Source organism: Eleutherodactylus coqui, chromosome 3 (genome assembly GCF_035609145.1).
Source record: "Eleutherodactylus coqui strain aEleCoq1 chromosome 3, aEleCoq1.hap1, whole genome shotgun sequence".
Lineage (NCBI taxonomy): Eukaryota > Metazoa > Chordata > Amphibia > Anura > Eleutherodactylidae > Eleutherodactylus > Eleutherodactylus coqui.
In genome coordinates this window covers 228,338,858-228,362,516 of record NC_089839.1, presented here as the reverse complement: position 1 = coordinate 228,362,516, position 23,659 = coordinate 228,338,858, and the positions used below count along the sequence as shown (strand labels likewise).

The 23,659-nt window shown below is 47.3% G+C and overlaps 1 protein-coding gene across 2 annotated transcripts in view; it reads left to right on the top strand.

Moving 5' to 3' along the window:
• PLXNA1 (plexin A1) overlaps positions 1 to 23,659 on the top strand; it is a 330,066-nt gene that overhangs the window by 185,627 nt on the left and 120,780 nt on the right. For both annotated transcript variants that reach the window (XM_066597033.1, XM_066597035.1), the window contains exons 5-8: positions 8,138 to 8,238; positions 12,898 to 13,021; positions 13,135 to 13,288; positions 17,303 to 17,402. In XM_066597033.1, the coding sequence (XP_066453130.1) occupies positions 8,138 to 8,238; positions 12,898 to 13,021; positions 13,135 to 13,288; positions 17,303 to 17,402 (479 nt within the window). The remainder of the gene's footprint in view (positions 1 to 8,137; positions 8,239 to 12,897; positions 13,022 to 13,134; positions 13,289 to 17,302; positions 17,403 to 23,659) is intronic.

Sequence of the window (23,659 nt, the reverse complement as noted above, 5' to 3'; positions counted from 1 at the left end):
CCGTCCTGCCAATCTAAGGTTAGACTACCAAAAGTTTAAAACTGGACAACCCAGATTCAGATTTCCTAGGGGGCTTTCTCTTTTTGCTATTATACAATGGCGCCATCTGCTGGCTAGAGTCAGTACTGTAGTATGTGACCTACCGGAGAGGCCCCCGACAACAGAGTGGCCGGTAATATACAGTAAGAATACCCTGACGGACATCTTTACACATCGGAGCTGCACAGGCTTCAATCAGAATGTAGGAAGATGTCAGACAGTGAATTGGAAAAGGTTAAAGGGGCTTTCTGGAATTTAAAAAAAGTTAAAAGGGCTTAAAATCAATAAAAAAACTGAGTACTTTTCTTTCCTGGCGGTTTCCCTTGCAGCGCTGCAGCCCCGGTGCCGGCCACACAGAACCTGGAAGAAGTGTTGGGCGGTCATGTGCCGTTTATTGTGCATGTGACCGCTTAGCTACTAACAGGCTTCAGCTTTGATTCTTCCATGGCCACTGAAGCCTGTGTACGGCACCTGACTGCTCGCCACTTCTTCCGGTTTCCGTACCACGGGAATCGGGGCTGCAGCGCTGGACGGGGAGCAACCGTGATAGGTGAGTATTCAATTGTAATGGATTTTAAACCCTTTTAACTTATTTTTTTAAGCCAAGGAAAACTGCGTTCAGTAGGCAGTAGCTTAACCTAGTTCGTTGCTTCCCTGTTCGTTCCTCGCTGTGCCCCCTGCCAGCAATGACTTTTGAATAGAATTAAATATATCCTCTCCTTCTGATGTCACGCGCGTTATTGATAGGCTGCCTTACAATCTCCACTTAACACTTGTCGTATCCAAATCACCTGCTCCATCTTCCTGTTCGGCGTACGTTAAGCTCAGGTGATACCATCCTGGACCAGGTGGCGGTGGTGGCGCGGGCACGTCCTTCACATGATAGATGATCTAGCCTACTTCTGTGGAGCAGTGATGCATTGAAGTTGCTTTATCTAGTAAGGTTGGGCTTCCAGCTGTGCGTTCTATTCTGGTAAGCCTCATGCTCTGTTAAATTGTCCTTCTAATGCCCCAGCTATTAACGACCTCATATTTCATTTTCCTATGGGTAGGATGCCATGTTCCGCTAATGCCCTGACATGTACAGGAGCTCTTGATTGGGTCACTTCGCCGTATCTTCCCTTTTTTACAATATTCGACTAGTAGCTCTCAATCTTACGGCTACGTGAGAAATATTCCATTTCGAGAGTTGAAAAGGAGCCCCTATGGTGGGTCGCTCCAGTGTTTTAATTCCAAAAAGCTTGCCTAGAGCGTCATATTTAAGAGGAACCAGCTAAATTAACAAGCTGGTCCACGAGGAATCTAATTACCTAGCAGCCGGCAGGCAAATATTAATACATCTTCTAAGTACCGATGACTGGTGGTGTACCGGAGGAACTTATCTGCTGCTCAACTTTTTTGGTTCCTTAGGCGTCAGAGGGAAGAATCCGAGCCTCGAAAGGAAAAGAAGAAAAAACAAAAGAGGCATTTAGTTACTGTGTTTCCTCAGTTTATGGATAGAGCTGGAGGGAGCGTTCCTCTATCACAGAACACACGGATACATTCCAGATTTAATGTAGCGTTTCGTGAAATCTGAAGGAGACGTGTAAACGGAGATTGTTTAGGTGCTTTAGTGCTTTTCTTTCTGTTCTGCTTTCGCTCGTCTCCGTGTTTTATGGGGCAAGTACTCCGGGTTGTATGGACCAATACAGAGAGAATCAGCTGTCGTCATGGATTTTGTGGGTAATTCTGTTTTCAGCAGGCTATTAAGTGCCGTATATTGTCATGAATCCACAAAGCTGGGGCTTTTATTTTTGTTTGTTTTGTTACATACTTTAAAGGGATTGTCCAGTTGTAAACTATTTATGGTCTATCATCAGGATAGGTCATCAGTAGTAGATTGATTGGGTGTCTGTTGCCCAAGACCCCCAATGATTGGGCTTCTGCAGTCATGCAATGAGCTGATTTCTGCAGGAAGCAGACAGCCTTGTTCCTACTGCAGTGGCCAAGTTTGGTATTGCAGGCATTGAAATGTATGGTAACTTGGCCTGCAATACCAAGCCTGACAACTGCAGTAAGAACCGAGCTGTCCGCTTCTTGCAGAATTCAATTCAGTACATGCGTGCAAACAGCCGATCATGGGGATCCTGGACAATAGAGTCCAGCTAATCCATTATTGATGACCTATCCTGTGCATCACCACTTAGGAAAATTTGCTATATTTATATTCCCTTATGTAATGTCTTCAATCTCTTATCAAACTAATTTTAGCACAGTTTGCATTTTTTTTTTGTTGGAGGCTGTCTTAAAATAATGCAATTAAGTAGATTTCCTAAGCTGCAGTACCTTCTTTTACCATTCAAATTTCTCATAGACCTCCCTGCAACAGCGCCCCTTACTGTAATCCAAACCCAGGTCAAAATTGGGGAAATGTTTCTCCAGAATTGACAGATCATTCTGTTAATGAATCGACTTACACAAAGTAAAGGGATGCTGCAAAGTCTTGGGGTCCCTACATGGCTTCTATTGGTCAGCTTCTAACCATAATGTATCAGGTCAAAAGACGTACCCAAAAAAAAAATGTAGTCTTGCAAGATTTGATCTGTGCACAAAGTCTTCCTTAAATGTCACCCTCCGGAATTAATGTGCCTGGTTTTGAAGAGCAAACGTACAGGCGAAACACCTAAGACATCGCATCTCTTGTGAAATTTCCTAGTCTCCATGCAAATGTAATCAGGGAGCGTTCCTGATCACAGTGTTGAGTGGGGCGCGGATCTGTGATCTTAGCAATGTTTTGGCTGAGTATCTTCTCTCTTGTTCTTCAGACTCCTCAGTGAGACCTATTTGCAGCTTCAGGTTGGGAGAGTTGTTTGGCTGATGTTTTACTTTTAACCCATAAAGAGGCTTAAACTATACCGGTCGGTCTCAGACAACTTTCAGAATGAGCCGCTGTGTGTGTACACGAGGAAGAACACTATATATAAACAGTATATGACAAGTTTTCCTGTATGCAGGCTGCATCTCTAATTCTTAGTTTTCCCTGAGCTGGTGGGTGTAGACTGCTGCTATGATGCCTTTTATATACTGTACACATAGGAGAGCAGGTTCTCTTATCTGGTTCTGAGCTAGTGTGTGTAGACTGCTACTAGACATAGGAGAGCAGGATTTCTTCTCGGTTTCTGAGCTAGTGGGTGTAGACAGCTGCTATGATGTCTCCATACACTGCAAGCATAGGAGAGCGGGATCTCTTATCTGGTTCTGAGCTAGTGTGTGTAGACTGCTACTAGACATAGGAGAGTGGGATCTCTTCTCTGTCTCTGAGCTGGTGGGTGTAGACAGCTGCTATGATGTCTCCATACACTGCACACATAGGAGAGCGGGATCTCTTCTCTGTCTTTGAGCTGGTGGGTGTAGACAGCTGCTATGTCGTCTCCATACACTGCACGCATAGGAGAGCAGGATCTCTTCTCTGTCTTTGAGCTGGTGAGTGTAGACAGCTGCTATGATGTCTCCATACACTGCATGCATAGGAGAGCAGGATCTCTTCTCTGTCTTTGAGCTGGTGGGTGTAGACAGCTGCTATGATGTCTCCATACACTGCACGCATAGGAGAGGAGGATCTCTTCTCTCTTTGAGCTGGTGGGTGTAGACAGCTGCTATGATGTCTCCATACACTGCACACATAGGAGAGCGGGATCTCTTCTCTGTCTTTGAGCTGGTGGGTGTAGACAGCTGCTATGATGTCTCCATACACTGCACACATAGGAGAGCAGGATCTCTTCTCTCTTTGAGCTGGTGGGTGTAGACAGCTGCTATGATGTCTCCATACACTGCACACATAGGAGAGCGGGATCTCTTCTCTGTCTTTGAGCTGGTGGGTGTAGACAGCTGCTATGATGTCTCCATACACTGCACGCATAGGAGAGTAGGATCTCTTCTCTCTTTGAGCTGGTGGGTGTAGACAGCTGCTATGATGTCTCCATACACTGCACGCATAGGAGAGCAGGATCTCTTCTCTGTCTTTGAGCTGGTGGGTGTAGACAGCTGCTATGATGTCTCCATACACTGCACGCATAGGAGAGCAGGATCTCTTCTCTGTCTTTGAGCTGGTGGGTGTAGACAGCTGCTATGATGTCTCCATACACTGCATGCATAGGAGAGCAGGATCTCTTCTCTGTCTTTGAGCTGGTGGGTGTAGACAGCTGCTATGATGTCTCCATACACTGCACGCATAGGAGAGCAGGATCTCTTCTCTCTTTGAGCTGGTGGGTGTAGACAGCTGCTATGATGTCTCCATACACTGCACACATAGGAGATCAGGATCTCTTCTCTGTCTTTGAGCTGGTGGGTGTAGACAGCTGCTATGATGTCTCCATACACTGCACGCATAGGAGAGCAGGATCTCTTCTCTGTCTTTGAGCTGGTGGGTGTAGACAGCTGCTATGATGTCTCCATACACTGCACGCATAGGAGAGCAGGATCTCTTCTCTCTTTGAGCTGGTGGGTGTAGACAGCTGCTATGATGTCTCCATACACTGCACACATAGGAGAGCGGGATCTCTTCTCTGTCTTTGAGCTGGTGGGTGTAGACAGCTGCTATGATGTCTCCATACACTGCACACATAGGAGAGCAGGATCTCTTTTCTCTTTGAGCTGGTGGGTGTAGACAGCTGCTATGATGTCTCCATACACTGCACACATAGGAGAGCGGGATCTCTTTTCTCTTTGAGCTGGTGGGTGTAGACAGCTGCTATGATGTCTCCATACACTGCACACATAGGAGAGCGGGATCTCTTCTCTATCTTTGAGCTGGTGGGTGTAGACAGCTGCTATGATGTCTCCATACACTGCACGCATAGGAGAGCAGGATCTCTTCTCTGTCTTTGAGCTGGTGGGTGTAGACAGCTGCTATGATGTCTCCATACACTGCACGCAGAGGAGAGCGGGATCTCTTCTCTCTTTGAGCTGGTGGATATAGACAGCTGCTATGATGTCTCCATACACTGCACGCATAGGAGAGCAGGATCTCTTCTCTGTCTTTGAGCTGGTGGGTGTAGACAGCTGCTATGATGTCTCCATACACTGCACGCATAGGAGAGCAGGATCTCTTCTCTGTCTTTGAGCTGGTGGGTGTAGACAGCTGCTATGATGTCTCCATACACTCCACACATAGGAGAGCAGGATCTCTTCTCTGTCTTTGAGGTGGTGGGTGTAGACAGCTGCTATGATGTCTCCATACACTGCACGCAGAGGAGAGCGGGATCTCTTCTCTCTTTGAGCTGGTGGATATAGACAGCTGCTATGATGTCTCCATACACTGCACACATAGGAGAGCGGGATCTCTTCTCTCTTTGAGCTGGTGGGTGTAGATTGCTGCTATGATGTCTCCATACACTGCACACATAGGAGAGCGGGATCTCTTCTCTCTTTGAGCTGGTGGGTGTAGATTGCTGCTATGATGTCTCCATACACTGCACACATAGGAGAGCAGGATCTCTACTGTCTCTCTGTAATGCATACGCATAAGTAACATCATCATTGAGGAAAAAAAATACAGGACTGACCAAATGTGCACAAATACACATGGTGAAAATGCGGCTTATTTTGCAGGTTGTATACGCATATTCACGTGTGAATGAGCCATAAGGGCATGGTCCGATGTGGCAAGTGTAATGCAGCTGTAACTTGACCGTCTGCAGCTCCCCATGGTGGCACGCTCTTGCTGATAATGCAGGCAAGATCATGTGGCTGCCGTGGACAGGCAGAGTTTTGGATGCATGTGGTTACTGTACCGCCAAACAGTACTCTTAGGCCTCATGTCCACTTGCACTCTCAGATTCCCCTGCTGAATCCCATAGTGGAATCCGTGCATGCCCACGGCCATGGATAGAGAAGAGACATTTTCTTACCCCTCCAGATGCTGAGGGTCTCACATCCGCATGCTTTTAGCTGCCCTACGGATGCTAAGGCTGGGTTCACACAGGGCAGATTTGCCGCAGTTCTGCTTCAGTTTTTCCGTTGCGGTTTTGCTGTGGAAAAAGTGGTTTAAAGCTTATTTTTGTCCTGTGTATTTGTTGCGCGTTTTGGGTGCTTTTTCTTCTCGGAAAATCCACAGCCTTTTTTTCCGCAGCGCTTTTTACCTTTTGCGGCATATTTTGGTGCAGATTTTGCTGCGTCCATGAAGGTCGATTCACAAAAAAGCACTGCGGAAAAGACCAAAGAATTGACATGCTGCGTCCTCAAAAACCGCGCCGCAGCAGCATTTATAAATAAAATCCGCCCGTGGACATGGACATTGGGCCTAAGACTGTTAGTAACAGCCTGAGCATCAGCAGTGCAGTGTACGGTCATCTGGCAGTACATCAGACGTACCCTGAGCACCGCCACAACAACACTACAGGGTAGTGAAGGGGTTAAGCTAGAATTGTTACTTTGTGTCAGTAAGTGCATATAAGACAGATACAAAGACTGCAGCTTCAGATCCTCTGTCTCCGGGTGACCGCCAATATGGCTGCCATTACAAGCCGTTAGCAGGCTTTCCCAGACTCCTGAATGGTACATGCAGTCATATGAAGGCAGAGGATATCCAAGCTGACATATTGTACCGATTATTACCCCAAGGGGCTGAGCTATTTACCTTGCAGGTGTCTGGGAAAGCTTTGTGTCTGACCGCGCTGGAACTATAATGGCCACCATAGTGGATGTCACCCAGCTGTCTTGGATCCCCGAATGGCAAGACTGCCAGGTTATGCAAACCTATAAAACCAAGGGTTTACTTCATACCCCACTGTTAAAGGCACCATAACCCAAACATGTAATTAGTCACCCAACTTTTCCAGAGTGCTGAACAGCAAACCACCTGAGCTATAGGCAAGAATAATCCGCCCGGCCCAGTACAGCGGATTAACCAGTCTGATCCTTTACCGAGGAGTCGGAAAGGCTGAGTGACATCCCAACAGGCCGATTAAATATCCTGATTATTCAGCACCCAGCTTTTCCAGGGCGGCTCTGAATCCAAAACCGCCGTGCTGCAGGCACTGAGCCAAAAGTCCTCCGTATGATACCCCTGGCACTGATTAGCTATGATGTGATCGATCAGAAAATCCATCGTAGACACTGGTGGAAATTTGGCCGCTCCGCCAATGCTGCCTAGTAATGGACGGCGCCACGCGGCAGGAACAAACGATAGACAATTTATGAATATTGCGCGGTTTATGAATGCGCTATTGTTTTATGGGCTTTCAGATACAAGATCATTTCCATCTATCTGGATTTTTTTCGCTTTGTAATTCATTAGGCTTTCTGCCGGTCAGACGCCAATTAGCCCATCAGATCTACATAACAAAAGGCGACATACAAAGGCAGCGCTACGAGAGATCAGCGGCGGCAATATCCTGCACTAATATATTCCAGAGGCTTCCAAAATAACTTCCCTAAGCAGAATCTGCCGCTCTGTCACTATGGAGCTTTAAAGGAGAACTCCACCTTAACGTCAAACACGAGGCTGAGGGGGATGAGAGATATCAGACTAGAACTAGACTAGTTGCCGATCAGGAGCCCGGCAAGCAATATGGCGGCTGCACCCGCGCTCTTCGGGGTGGTTATGTATTGTTCCCATATTCGTCAGTGGAATCTGCAAAGAAAACGATGGATGTTTAATTGTATCCCTGTGCAGATCTGCCATTCAGGGGCCAGGATAAGCTGGGTGACAGCCATGTTATCTGCTATTGTCTCTTCCTATGGGGTTTTTATCCATCTTTTCTAGTCTTCTGAATGGTACATCATCTTAGTTACTTTGATGACTAATGACCCATTCACACGGGCGTATTTTTCTTCGTGCGTAATTGCGCAGTGAATACAAATGTATGATCTCATTGACTTAAATAGGCGATTTCAGTCTGTAATACGGACCAAAATAGGACATGCATGTCTGAATACCCTGTAAAATATGCACATAACACTGAGAGCAGATATGCCCATGTGAATGATCTGCCATTCAGCAACCCAGGAAAGTAGGGTTGGAGGAGTGTAATAGCAGACTCCATAGGATGCAGTGTTACCAGTTATAGGGTTACTGGTTGCTGTGTTTCTGACTTCTCTGATTTGTCTGTTGCTGCAGGTCACCCGTGTGCCGGTGGAGAGCTGTGAGCAGTACCAGAGCTGCGACGCCTGCCTGGGCTCCCGGGACCCCCACTGTGGATGGTGTGTGCTCCACAACACGTAAGTAGGACCTCCTGACAGCCCCTCTCAGTCTTCTGCTTTAAATAGCTCCAGTCTATTCCCCCCTGAGCAGCCACAGGCTGGGCCCGGCCCCTGGGGACGCTGGCAGAGCGCGGCACGGTAATTTAGGCCAGGTGCAGGAAGGACAGCACTGGCATGCATCATCAATACAGATTTCTGCTGTAGGACATTTCTCAGTGCGGCGATAATAGAGAGAATGCACTTAAAGGGACCCGTCCCTGTATCGCTACTGTGCAGTATATAGAGCAGTGGTCGGGGGGCTTGTAGGTCTGAAGACTCAGAGCTTCTACAAATGCTTCCTGCAGATGTTCTAGGCAATAAGGAGGCGCCCTCTGTTGGTCATTCGCAACTCTTTCACCACTTGCTACTTCTGGTTGGAATTTGGGGAGTATTGAGTGGGTGTACATGGGCTCGCTGACCATCTAGTTGCTGTATAGAAGAACATGGCTGCTTTCCTCCAAAAACAATGGCGCACCTGACTACAGGCTGTGTGTGGTACTGAAGCTTATGCCATTTCACTTAATAGAGCTGAGCTGCAATACCAGGCGTGACCATGGACAGATGTGGCGCACTTCTTGGGGAAAAAAAGTCATGTTTTTCTGATGCGTAACTATCCTTTTAAAGGGTTATTCCTACCAATAGAATGTATCCCTGTTCCACAGGACCGGCACGGCTCTTATCGATCTGGGAGCGTCCAGGAGTGAGCGGAGCGGCGGCTGCACATGCGTACTACTCATCCATTCATTTGAATTGGACCACCAGAGATGACAACGTTCAAGAGCTCCGCTCTTTACAGCAGTCCCATTGAAAAGAGTGGATCAGCAGCACGAATGTGCAACCACCGCTCCGTTCACTCCTGGGATCTTCGGACCCCTGTTCTTAAGATCGGTGAGGGTACCAGCAGTCAAATAATTATCCCCGATCTTGTAGGTGTTACATAACTGCCTTACGTGTTCTGCAATATGACTCGACGTGTTCTGAAACGACAACTTCCAGCATGACCGTTAGAATAGGCACAGGCCGCCCGCTAGCCAAGCCACAAACCTGCTGCACACTGATGGGGGGAAAACACCCCGATTCTGGCTTGGCTTTCAATTCCCAGTCATTGTTACAAGGCTTGAAGAGAAAGGGTCTATAATTGACTTGCAGGAATGCTGCCTTCCAATAGGTGGCACTACAGAGGTATTGTTCCATCTCCCTTATTTGCATATTATCCAGAGGAGCATGAATGGCCTTATAAGTCTCCTCACTCACCTAGGTGCTCTCCCTAAGGAGAAAAGATAGCGTTCCTGACCCACATCACAGGCCTCTCACTCCCCAAGCCAGAAACCTACTGCAAACACTCCGAAGCAGCTGTCTGTGTATGGATTCTGGCTTGGCTTTCACTCCCCAGTCATTGTTGCAAGGCTTGTATAAAGAGTCTAACATTGACTTGCAATAATGCTGCCTTCCAATAGGTGGCACCGCAGAGGTATTGTTCCATCTCGCTTGTTTGCAGTCATAGTAGTTTTACAGCAGCTGAAATGGTGCAGGTTGGATGCCACTGTCCTGTGAAGAGCCTGTCCATGACTCCATTATTTAAAGGAGCAGTACACCAGAAACAGCAGCTTATAATAGTGCTGGAGAGCTAATATCTGCCACATATAGGATATCTATGGGGGTTATATCTGTTCTGGAGTGTTATAAGCAGGGCAGAAGATATCAGTCACATGTATGATGTATCTGGAGGTTATATCAGTTCTGGAGTGTTATAAGAAGGACAGCGGATATCGGTCACATGTTTGATGTTTCTGGAGGTTATATGGGTACTGGAGTGTTATAAGAAGAGCAGCGGCTATCAGTCACATGTATGATGTTTCTGGAGGTTATATTGGTACTGGAGTGTTATAGGAAGGGCAGCGGATATCAGTCACATGTATGATGTGTAAGGAGGCTATATCAGTACTGGAGTGTTATAGGGAGGACAGTGGATATCCGTCACATGTGATCACCAAAAGTACTTTGTAACTAGGCATCAGGTAACATTTGGAAACGCCTTCTTTTCATCTTGCATAAAAACTAGCAATCTTCGAAAATAAACTAGGATTCATTCTGATCACTAGACGGTCTGTGTAGTGCTTCATTATGGTTCTCTATGAGTACTCTATATAATATTTCCTCTTAATTTGGATACAGGCAACATTCGCATTTCGGTCTGCGTTCCAGACCCCCCACACATGTATGATGTTTCTAGAGGTTATATCTGTGCTGGAGTGTTATAAGAAGGGCAGCGGATATCAGTCACATGTATGATGTTTCTGGAGCTTATATTAGTACTGTAGTGTTATAAGGAGGACAGTGGATATCAGTCACATGTATGATGTGTAAGGAGGCTATATCAGTACTGTAGTGTTATAAGGAGGACAGTGGATATCAGCCACATGTTTGATGTTTCTGGAGGTTATATCAGTACTGGAGTGTTACAAGAAGGGCAGCGGATATCAGTCACATGTATGATGTTTCTGGAGGTTATATTAGTACTGTAATGTTATAAGAAGGGCAGCTGATAACAGGGAGCAATAGCTTGCATCCAGCTATGCAGGTAAGGAGAATAAGATGAGCTTTAGGTCTAATGTCCCTTTCGTTATTGCTAGTAGACCGTTGATACTTCTGCCGGTGCCTCATCTGCATTTGTCCTGCTGTCACAGCTTGCTGGGAGTTGTAGTTCACCCCCTGTAATTGCAGCATATCAGTCTGTTTCATATTCCATGGATCTCCCTCTCCGTTGTGACTGTATCCAGTGGGATTTATGTTGAACGCAGCGCCCATGTCCACAATGTCGCTACACGCACAGGTTATCAGTTGGGAGGCGAGTGTTGTTTACCCACCATCCCTGCCAAGTGGACATGACAGGTGGAGCATCGCAGGGGGTGGCGCGGAGGGTAAATGTGGCTCTGGGAATACTGGCACGGTGTATCTGGATCTGGCACCAAGCTGTAGGTCGGCGCGGGACGGAGCGAACGATCAAGATTAATCGTGTATAACGAGAAGATCTGCAAATTTCTATTGGGCTTTAGGCCTCTTTCACACGCATGTGGTGATCTTGTAGCCCGTGTGAAAGAGGCCTTATGGTTCAATTTATTATCATGTTCAAGAACTCTGCTGTTAATGAATAAAAAATTCTTGTATCTGGAGGCTGAAAAGCCATCCCGATCAACTGTCACAGCTGCAGAGCTCGTCACAGTGTATCGCAGCATCAGTGGTTCTAATTAGACGCGTAAAACATTATTTCCATTCCATCCTACGGCTACTACCTTCACACCGGCGATCGCCGTATCAGGTTGAGAAACGCCGCCCCATATCGCTCCTGTCAACATGCGGTTTACCCGCGGACGCCAGGCTTTGTTCATGCACGAACGCTCCACGTGTATCGGAGGATCGGCAAGTGTTTTTCAGTGATGTCAGTGGGAAACAACACGTCGCACTCGCATCACACGGCATGTAATGTGGCCGACTATCCCATTGAAAACAATGGGCGATGCGTTCTCAGGACATGCGGTGATTTTTAAAAATTTTTTTTTCTTTTTAGCCTGGCTCGTGCGTGACTCCATTCAAAATTTGCGCAAGATTCAGGCTTATGTGAACGTAGCTTAGGGCCGTGTTCACACTGCCGAATCCACATCAGATTTGTTTCATCACAGATTATGCCTCAAAAGTTGGACTTCGGACGCAAATCTGTTCTTCCAGTTGCCAATGATCTGCACACAGGTTTAGCCTTTTTCACTTCCCCGTGGATTCTGCGTCAAGAAGTCACGTCACCGCTTTTTTCTTTTTTTTCCCCTAGTACGCAGATCTCAAATCCATGCACAGAAAAAACAAATCTGTTTTATACTCTAGTCACATCCCATGCTTCAGGAAACCTTGTTTTCATGTTAAGAGAACAGTTCATGATTGGAACTCGCTTAACAGGAACCATTAGGTCAGATGTCTCCGTGGAGTAAAAAAAAAACTGCTTGTAATGGCAGCAGGCAGAATTTTGAATGCAGCTCTGGATGTGAATGGAGTGCGAACCAGTATTTGCAGAGGGTTAAAGTGAGGCTTGCTTTGTTCCTACCGTATGTTTGTGAATGGACGTAGGTGATTGACGCATTAACCGCTTTACTCCAAGCAGGAGGTTTCTGTTGGGGGTTGTCATCCTTCCTCCGCTCTGACTGATGGCTGGACAGCTTTGGCAGCTGCTGGACTTCTAATCCCCCAATGTATTGAGCTGCCAGTCTCACCAACAAGCCGCACTTTATGTGTCCAGCCTGGCAGAGAGCGCACGTTGCTGCCGCCGGATGCCGCGACAGGAGAGCTGTCAGTCTGCAGCACTAATTCCAGCCTCGTCCCCTGTTCTGCGTTCTCAGCTGTCACGGCTCCCGCCGAGCGCCCGGCGTTTGATGGAAAAGTTTCTCACCTTGGCCTATGCCTTCTCACCTTTAAGTCCCCGTCCAGAGAACCAATTAAGTTGAAGCGCAGTCACTCGGTGTGTTAGATGGCGGGTTTATTCCAGACTGTTTTACATAGTTGGGATGAATTAGGCCGCGTTATCGCCTGACTAATGCCGATCTCCGCGCTCTCCTACCCGGCCTCTATATAATCTCACGTTCTATATCACAGGTGTTCTCGAAAGGACAAGTGCGAACGCGCTGATGAGCTTCACCGCTTCACCACTGACCAGCGCCAATGTGTCCAACTGACCGTGCATCCCAAGAACATTTCCGTCACTATGTCCGAAGTTCCGGTGAGTCCATAACTTCTGTGTGCGGGTTCCGGTTGGTCAGTAATGGCCTGAGTGCCTCGGCCGGTTTATATGTCTAATATGTCTGCTATGACTTAATGGTTTTGTTTCTCCAGATGGTCCTGCAGGCCTGGAACGTCCCGGACCTCTCCGCCGGGGTCAACTGCTCCTTCGAGGATTTCACAGAGATGGAAGGACACATAGAGGGAGAGAAGATTTACTGCACGTCTCCCACCGCCAAGGATGTCATCCCCATCACACGAGGACAGGGTGAGCATCACATCCTAGGGTTGTCACATGTGAGGTCCCAGGGCGCACGCAATCGCTGACTGCTTATAAACATCCTGCTGGAGCTTTAACCCATAGGATGCCAGGACCCTGCAGACTCGAGGCTGTGTCTGCATTGAGTCTTCAATATCCTGCTTAGGCCGGCTGCACACAGGCGGATTTGCATTGCAGAATCTGGAGCGGCCGTTCGCCTCCAGATTCCGCAGCAAATGCCGCCCATAGCATGCTATGGCAAAACACGATTTCCTCTACATGAGCGGAAATTAACTGCGATTTTCTGCTCACGGAAAAAAAAATCACAGCTTGCTGCGATTTTATGCGGCTTCCGTGCGGACGTCTTCCATTGAAGCTAGTGGAAGATGTCCGCACCACGACCCTTCCGCAATCGTCATTGCGAAAAAGTCGTAGGATCCGCGTCATCACCTAGTGACGACGTGGCATAACCTGTACTGCGCATGTGCGCCGGACGTGCATCCGCAATACAGATCCAAACAGGTAAGTGGGGGTCACCGGCTGGGCACAGGGTCTGATTCTGCTGTGGGGTCCCACATTCTGAATCCGACCCGGCCGTGTTCCAGCGGCCTTAGACCGCATTTACACTTTTCGGTTAGATTTGACCGCAGCATGTGTAGGCACTCTAGTAACCCCCAGCCTCACACCTCTGTGGCTCAGTGTATGCATATAGCATGCTCTATTGCAATGCATTGTGGGGGATCAGCTGTTTTGCACCTATAGTAGTCTGAAACCCTGCAGCTCCACAGAACCCATGATATTGTAGGATCTCAGCACAGTTTTGGCTGTTAGTCTGAATTTTGAATGCAGCTTTGTTTGTGACTGGAGTATTAAGTAACTCTAGATGGTGATTACCAGTCACTGCACATTACATAAAAGCTGTTCAGCGCTCCAGGAGCGGAGAGTTAAAGCTTTGTCTGGTTCGTCCATCGTCCTCAGCACTGTTTATGTCCGGTACTCCTGTGGGGGGTGCAGCTTTGCCATGAGTGGGTGGTTGTAGAAATTGCAGCGCCCGTCGTAGAGGGGTCATATGACCCCACGTGAGCAGCCACGGGCGTCAGAGCTCCTCGGTAGAGGGACAGGAGGGAGCGATGTTTTCACGGCCTTCATAAATAGCACAAACAAAAGCCCCTAGTCTGCTGCGACGCCCCCTCAGCTCTCACCGCTCTCCCTTAATTCTGTCTTAAAGAGCCGCCTTTTGTTGGAGAACAGAAGCCTCCTCTGTTTTTCAATATGTATTCACCCCCCATTTTCAATCCTTCAGCAGTTTAACCATTGCCGGGCATTTCTTGTGCAGCGGAGACACAATGGGACAAATGCATGAGAAGAAATGTTGCGTAAAACGTTGACACATGGGGGGGTTCTGTCTCTTGTCTGAGGACCTCTGATACGGCCCAAGTCTATTGGAGACTGCAGCCCATTAGCTTCCTAACACACCAACACACGTCTCAGGTGATCACCTCTTTCATCGTTGTCCGCAGCACATCTCTGCATGTCACCTGGGGATGTGCTGCCAGCAGTGATGAAGCTGTACGGGGTGCGAACCATGGCATAAACTATTGTTTTGTCCCCTGTAGAGTCTGAGTTGGCGTGCGTGAGGCCCGGTAGATGAGCATCGATCTAGTTGATTGTCATTTGAAAGGCATCTATGAGTGTAAGGCTGGGGTCACACGGGACGTATTCCTGGTGGAAATCTTGCGGATTGGCCACAGCGAAAAAACGCGAGATTTCCGTCAGGAAATCGCTGCTTCAAAACCCGTGGCACTTAACCACGGGTTTTGGAGCGGCTTGGCCGCACGCTTTTCCGTTGCAGCCGGCTTTGCCGCGACGGATTGGGCGTTCCGTGTGGACGAGATTTTTGACAAATCTCGTCCACATGGCTGGATAACTCAAGTATTAGCGGTCGCAGGCGGATTTGCGGCAGCGAAATTCCAGACGGAATTTCCGCGGCAAATCCGCCCTGTAAGACCCCAGCCTAAAATGACCCTTGCCAATAGCTCTAACCGCCTCCACACTCAGGAACCAGGGGTAGATACGTTTTCTTGCGTTTATCCCACCAAAAACATTTCACCTAGCCCCCAGTGGTCCGTGAGTCCCCTTAGTCAATAAGGCAGTGATGCGCACCACTCCATTCGCTTCGATGGGACTGAGCGAGATTGCCAAGCTCAGCGCTTAGCTATCGCCATAAACAGTAATTGGAGCTGTGGCCATGAATGCCCACAAGCACTTCATTCACTGGGTGGTCCTGCTCTCGTGATCCCTGGGGGTCTTGGTTATCGTGGTTTTAGCTCCTATCCTGTGATTAGGTGATAAATGTTTTTGGTTGGAAACCCCCTTAAAGCAGCATGAGTGATATCTCATTTCATCAGTGACTTGCCTAGAGCAGAAGTCTGCAAGCTGTGACTCTCCAGCCGCAAAACTGCAGCTCCCAGCAGATCATGATTGCTGTGAGGACATGCTTGGAGTTGTAATTTTGCAGCAAGTTGGAACCTAATGACTTGGAGCTTCACATGCTGCTTATTCTCTTAAAGGGGTTGTATAACTATTAATTGTCATTAGTTTTGAGCAAACACTCAAACCCTTTTTCGGGCCGAACTTTGCTAATAGTTCGGTTTAGCGCAAACCTGAATCTTGGGCGATTTGCCTCAGCTGAACCCACTAAAATTATTTCCACCTTTTATTTTTTCTCCTCCCGTCGGCGGCTCCCCTGCTCCTCCGGTCGGCGGCTCCCCTGCTCCTCCGGTCGGCGGCTCCCCTGCTCCTCCGGTCGGCGGCTCCCCTGCTCCTCCGGTCGGCGGCTCCCCTGCTCCTCCGGTCGGCGGCTCCCCTGCTCCTCCCGGCGGCCTCTGCTCTGCTCCTCTCTTCCTTTCCCCCCTTTCGCCTATTTATTAATATTAATTTGATAGATTATAAGTGATCAATATTTTCCATTTACATGATCCGGTGCAGAGTTCTTATACTATGTAGTACAGCACTCCCTGCTACTCTGTATATAGTAATTTTTACCTTCATGTAATGAGCTCAGTGCTGGAGGACTCACATGCTCAGTTACTTCCCCCAAAGCCCCATCCCTGCACAATTCTCTGCTCACTGAATTGCAGCCAATAGCAGTAGCCTTTGCTGTCTGCTTGTCAGGAAGGAGGTGCCTCTGCAGTACATGCCAGTATAGTGTAGGAGACTCCTTCTATAGGAGAAGTAAGAAGGGACTATGTCTAGTCAGCTGCCAGAGGGGGAAGGAGATTTATTCTGCTAGAGCTGCCCCCAGCAGCATCAACCGAGACGCATGAAAGCAGAAGATTATTTAAGATGTATTTTATTATGTTAGAAACACTGCAAATCTAATATAAAAAACTCTACAGGCTTTTTCTTGCACCGCACTTTGACCCCTTTGCGTGACCTTTGGTGGATGATTTTGGTGTCATTAGATTTGTGATCTCACAAATCCCTGCCATAAAAATCCTAATATTTGAGTTTGATACATTGAATGACCTGTCAGTTTCACATGGGAACAGCCTCGCATCCCTGCAGGGCTGAAGTAGTCCCCCAGCGCGGCTGTCACAGCCACGGCAGGGGATTGCGATGTTCTCCCATTGTTTTCAATAGGGCCGCTGCTACTGCCGCTGGTGCCATTGAAAACAAAGGGCGATATTGCAAAAAGGAAAGGACATGCTGTGATTTTTTTATTTTTTTTTCTCCCTGCATAGGGCAGTGCCGTGCAAGGAAGCTTTCCAAATGTGAATGAACCCATTTTATGTTCACGTAGCAAAAATTACATCAATCTAGTTACTATAAAATGGGTAACAACTGGATTTTTAGGAGTTTTGGTGTGAAAGCGATGCACAGGATGTCCCCTTTAAGAAAATGTCCTCTGCAAATGTTTGAGAGGCAGCTGCGCATCCTTCATCCTGCTCCCCTACTACAGCGCAGCCCCCTCATATTTCATTCCACTTGTAGTTACTGTCACTTTTTCCCCTTTCCTTGCAGGTGACAAGAGAGTTATTAAACTTTACCTAAAGTCCAAAGAAACTGGGAAGAAGTTTGCAAGTGTTGACTTTGTCTTCTACAACTGCAGCGTGCACCAATCGTAAGCAAATCTTTACACTAAATAGCATTTTCTGACGTCCTTACGGGGACTGCACCCAATACTTAAACGTGTTCAGCTCCCTGAATGGCATACTAATCTCAAAGGGCATGTCTACTTCTGCAATTCTTGTAATTCTCCAATGCATCTCAAATAATTGCAGATGGTCTCCATTTAGGAGTTTCAACACAAACGGATCTTTATTCAAGGTTATTGTTTGAAGATGCTTCACCTTCTACTTTAGATACATTGGAGCAATAAAACAAAGTCAAGTGCAAAGGTGTACATAGCCTTTAATTCTTAAAGGGTGTATTTTGGGGAATTAAAACAAGTATTTTGGCAGGGAAGGGTGTAAAATTAAATATAAATGCTACCCATCAACTTTCAGCTCTGAGAGGTTGATAACCCATCCTCAGGATAGGTAATGAATAGCTGTTTGCCAGGCAGCTTTTGCACTGTGTAGAACGGTAAGCAGACAGCTCTGTGCATTGTGCAGTGGCCCAGCTTGGTATTGCAGGTATAACTCCCATTGTAGTGAATGAGAGCAGTGCCTGCAGTACCAACCTAGGCTGCTGCTAAGCACAAGGAGCCTCCTGGTCTATACACTGTGACAAAACAGCTGTCCAGCGGAACTCGACAATGAACTATACATGACTTATTCTGAAGATAGGTCATCTGTCTTCACAGCTGGAAAACCCCTTTGAATGGTCTCCCAGTCCAGTTCAGCCCCCCGCTCCCCATTGCTCTGGTCGCAAAGCGGAGAACTCAGTGTGCGGTCCCCCTTATCAGGGACGAGGATTTCATGCTGAACAGAAGTCAGCGACAGACGAAAAGGGCAAGATGGGCGCACATTTACACACAACGATTATCGCTTAAAAGATGGCTTTTGAGCGAATTTGGAGCGATAATTGTGTGTAAAAGGGCCTTCAGACTGTCAAAGGCAGTGATTGACTAGTCACGTGTACAGTGAGTGGCATGCGACCTTTGCTGGAGCAACCTTTTGGATCCGGGCAGCTGCGCTGGACCGAGGCCTTTTAATTAGGTGAGAAGTGTTGTATTCAGTTATTTTACACCTTTCTCTGCCCATAAAATTATGTGCTCTCCCTTTAAATGACCCTTTAAATCAATAACTTGCTGACACCGAGTGTTGAAAATGGATGGAAAGCTTACAGAGCAGATTTCATTGCTTAGTTTAAAGTTTTTATATGAATCTTTAGCTAATGGGTTTGAGCCTCTATCTCAGCTGTTGGGGAATGCTGGGAGTTGTAGTTTTGCCGCAGCTGTAGAGCCAGAGGTCTGCACTATAGTGTCACCTTTGAACTTGTAGACCTTATGATGCCCCATATGTGAAGGGAAGGATGCTGCTTGTGTCCCCAGGGTGAGGGATAGTTGCCCTTACATGGTGGAGGGGGATGCCCTTTTAATGCCTGCTGTGCCTGCAGGAATCCTGGTGTCCATTTATGGTGCAATGAAAGGATAGTGTTTAGAGAAAGGAGCCGAGGTGGCCCGGGGCGTGGGGGGCCTCCGCTCCTATATAAACATGTATGTTCTGTGCCCGTCTGTCTCTTCCACCACGTTGGCTCCTTTATTAGAGAATCACTAATGGAAACGCATCCAAGAGCGAGGAGTGTAGAAACGGCTTGTAAAGGCGATGCTTGCTGCAGGCGTATCTGTCTTACAGGAATCAGTGGGGGTTTTGTTTGATAATACCTATACCGCGTAGGTAAAAAAGACCCGCCGTGCTGTCGTCTGCTTCTCAGGATCTGTCTGAGGCCCCGGGGGGAGACGGGGAAGGGGCCACATCTACCGCTAGTTAACTGTTTCTGGCCAGCTCTGATTTCCTGACACTTCAGCTACATTCAACCCTCATGTCTTTCATGGCATTGATGTGGTGTGTATGTGACACTTATCTCATAGGGTGGATATCAACCTGCTCATGTCAGACCGTTCTGGCACCGCTTATCAATCACAGCTTACATTGAACAGACCCTTTATTAAAGGTCCCGATCCTCTCACAATTGGTGTTGTATGGAAATGATCCCCGTGACCCCGGAGTGCGGCATAAAATCACGTGACAAGTTTTCCGTGGGTCAGTTTCAGTGTGAATCCACATTAGATGGGAAAATCCAGCGATCTGAGTGATTTCCAAAGAGGCTGTGTCATCGGTGTCAGGGGTCTCACTGCCAATATATGGGGTTTTCTTGTGTAATGGTGTGGAGAGTATAGTGAGCATGGCATGATCGAGGAAAACCTCCACCGAAAGAGGCTTTTGTGGACAAAAACAACTAAACACTGAAAGGGGTCTGAGGAGGATGTCAGGAATCGCTCTGACCAACAGGTGTTGCAGAGTCAGCCGAATACAACACTGGTGCTCTGACTAACATGTCTGAATGCACAGCTCGCCATTCCTTAGCACGGATGGGCTATAACAGCAGACCACTAATTCCCAGCGGCGTCGCTGAGAAACAGATGAGACTCCACTTAACACTTGTATCACTAAACAGCGGAAAAACATCACCTGGTCAGATGGATCCAGATTTCTGTTGCACCGTGCTGATGGGAGGCCAGAATTTGGCGCAAGCAGCATGAATCGATGACCCCTTCCTGTCAGCTGGTTAGAACATGTCAGCACCTCCATCTAATCTGCGGCAACTACAAGAAGCTTCCTGTCCGCAGGGGCCGATATTCCTGCAGGATGATTTAATTACCTAGTGGAATCTGTGCCAGGACGAATTACTGCGGTTCTGAAGGCTGTCGTCCCCGTTTTTCTAAAAAGTAGGTGCAGCTAAGGAGGAGGTGATGCCTGACAGATTTACAATAATTTAAGCTACAAATTGGTGTAAATTTAGAGTGGATATCCTCTCCCGGTACGGGCCGGCATAGAGCTAATGTTATGGCGAGCAATTGGACCCGGATGCGCCAGAGGTTAGCGTGTCTTCCTCCGGCAGGCTACTGATTTGCAGCAGCTTGTGAAACACCAGTCTTAATTAATGTTCCCCTATATTGTGTCCATAACCTGTGCAACTGAATGGAATCTATTGTTCTCTGTCATCAGCCCTGTCAAGCTGATGAGAGGCTGAAAGACTAGAATGATTATATATAGCTTTTTAGGGAGCACATTTTTCCTGCAATTTCGCTGTTTTAATAATCTTCTCTTGCTGTAGCGGTGCTACCACAGTAACGCTCTATCAGGTGTTTGTCATGTGGTTCTCCGTCATGTGGCACAACCGGTTTGGCTTGAAATTAATCAATGTCCCACCAATAGAAGTTGGGGTAATGGGTGATAACTTGCCCACTGATCGCTGTACATGCAGGAAGGAACGGACTGGTGGTCACACATGTCCGCTGCTGCTCCATTGATTTCAGTACGACTGCCAGAGATGATGGAGTTCAAAGGCTCAACTATCTCCGTCTGTCCCATTGGCATGATTGGAGCTGCGGCCTGCATGTGCAGCCATTGCTCTGTTTGTTACTGGATGCGTCAGATCAGTGGAGGTCCCAGTGGTCGGCCCCCTACCAAACTGCAAGTTCACCACCTCTAAGTAGGGAATAACTTCTATTGGAGGTACAACTCCTTTAAAGGGGTTGTTCAGAAGTAAACTAGGATAAATCATCAGTAGTAGATTGGTGCGGGTCTTTTACCTGGGACTCCTGTTGATTAGCTCTTTGTCAGGCCAGCATGCTTCTGCATTGAGCTCATTTCTGCAGACAGCTCCTTTTTTACTGTGGTGGCCAGGCTTGGTATTGCAGGCAAAGTTACCATTCATTTCAATGGCTGTAATACCAGGCCTGGCCACTTCAATAAGAATGGAGCTGTCGTCTTCTTGCAGAATTCAGTTCAGTCCAGCGAACAGCCATGCCAATCTACTCTTGATGACCTATCCTACCATCAATAATTTTCAGCTGGACAATCCCTTTAACAAGGAACATATGTGTTTTGTGCACCTTGTAGCTATGATCCATTAGATCACCGTGCCCAGTGACTATAGCTTAGCTACGTAATCTGTTGGAGGCTTAAGCTGTCTAAAATTTACTTCCTGACTCATCGGAGGCTTGAGCTCTCTCCATCCCCTATGCTTTACACTGCAGCTTTGCTTCTTAATGATTTTGAATATAAGCTCCTTAGGATTATATACTGCAAGTAACTAAATCACTAGAAAGAAGAAGCTGATGAGAGCTGCACATAGACTGAAGGTAATGAGCTTCCATAAGTGGAACCTTTAAGGTGGATCTCTGTGATGACGGTTCCACCTTAAATGACTAGGCCCCCAGATGAGTCCTGATGCTCCAAATGTCTGTGACGCCACCACACCTACCCCTCCAAAAGAAAAGTTCAGCCATCGAATCCTCCCTCACTCACCTTCCAAACTCACCAGAGAGTGACGGCTCTGCGCTGTCTTTAAATTAATATCCGCCGCTGAAATCAAACTGCATAAATTTGCATAAAGAGCGCGCCAATTAACATGTTTGTAGGTAAAGCTAAAGGCTTCTCATTTCCAAAACGAGGGGAGAGATGTTGCTGGAGACGTGGAAATGAATTTCTTCTCTTTTGCAAGCGGCTTAATTAAATATTTCCTCAATGTTGTCGTGTTTGTGTGGATTTTTTTTTTTCATGCCTTTTTTCCCCTCCTTTTACGTAGCATAGATTTATATTTAATGGCGGCGGTGCGTCTTGCTGGAAGGGGATCTTGGGGCTCTGGGAAACGCTTCTCCACAGAGACAGTCCCACCTTGACATATTAAAGTGTAACTCGCAGGGGGAGTTGGAGAGGATCCCTTGAATTGTAAATGCGGATCTTTGTGTTCGCGCGCCGCGCATATTCCCTCTTTAAATATTCTCTGGCTGTTTACAGAGACCGCCGCTGCTCTGGAGGATAGAGTTAACTTTCTTTTGCGCAGTCTGAATGCTCTTTCAGATGAAGGCTTTTTCCTTCTGATTAAAGGAGTTCTGGCAGATTTGACTTGATATTTCTGCTCTTGGATCTGCATTCTTTATAGTTTCGCCAAGCGGCGGCGGCGGTCACCGGGGATGTAGTGTGGAGCGCCAGTCTTTTCCCAGCTCGTGTCTCCAGTGTACCCGCAGTGAGTTGTCACTGGGTCGGTTTGGCCATGGACGGAGTATCGGTAACGTCTGACCATTTTATTTATACTTGAGAGCCTTGAAGAGGAGCTGCACTTCTGAACACCATGTTGCAGTCCAGGTCAGCGGTGTCTGCACCGCCACACTCTGTCCTAAAACACGATCCGCCTCTTATCGGTGACATCTTCAGCGGGGGCCGGCTTAGTTATTGAAATGGGTCTCCGCAATGACGTCACCGACAATGAGAAGGGGAAGAAGACTTCATACCACCTGACCTTAGAACCAGGCTGGAAGAGGAGGTACCTGCACCGCTGGACCTGGGCTGGAGCAGGTACTTACCTGCCTGTATGTAATGGTAAGTTTGCCATACAGTCACTTTTTATCTTTCTTGCACTGATTTGGAGTTATACTCTAATCACAACCGAAGCTGAATCCAAAAGGTCTGCTGGATAGTAATGTATGTACACAGTGATTCCACCAGCAGAATAGTGAGTGCTGCTCTGTATAATACAGGATGTAACTCAGGATCACTACAGGATAGGTAATGTATGTACACAGTGACTCCACCGGCAGAACAGTGAGTACAGCTCTGGAGTATAATACAGGATGTAACTCAGGATCAGTACAGGATAAGTAATGTATGGACACACTGACTCCACCGGCAGAACAGTGAGTACAGCTCTGGAGTATAATACAGGATGTAAATAAGGATCAGTACAGGATAAGTAATGTATGTACACAGTGACTCCACCAGTAGAATAGTGAGTGCAGCTTTGGAGTATAATATAGGATGTAACTCAGGAGGAGTACTAGATAAGTAATATATGTACACACCGACTCCACCAGCAGAATAGTGAGTGCAGCTCTGGAGGATAATATAGGATGTAACTCCGGATCAGTACAGGATAAGTAATGTATGTACACAGTGACTCCACCAGCAGAATAGTGAGTGCAGCTCTGGAGTGTAATACAGGATGTAACTCCGGATCAGTACAGGATAAGTAATGTATGTACACAGTGACTCCACTAGCAGAATAGTGAGTGCAGCTCTGGAGTATAATACAGGATATAACTCAGGATCAGTACAGGATAAGTAATGTATGTACACAGTGACTCCACCAGCAGAATAGTGAGTGCAGCTCTGGAGTGTAATACAGGATGTAACTCCGGATCAGTACAGG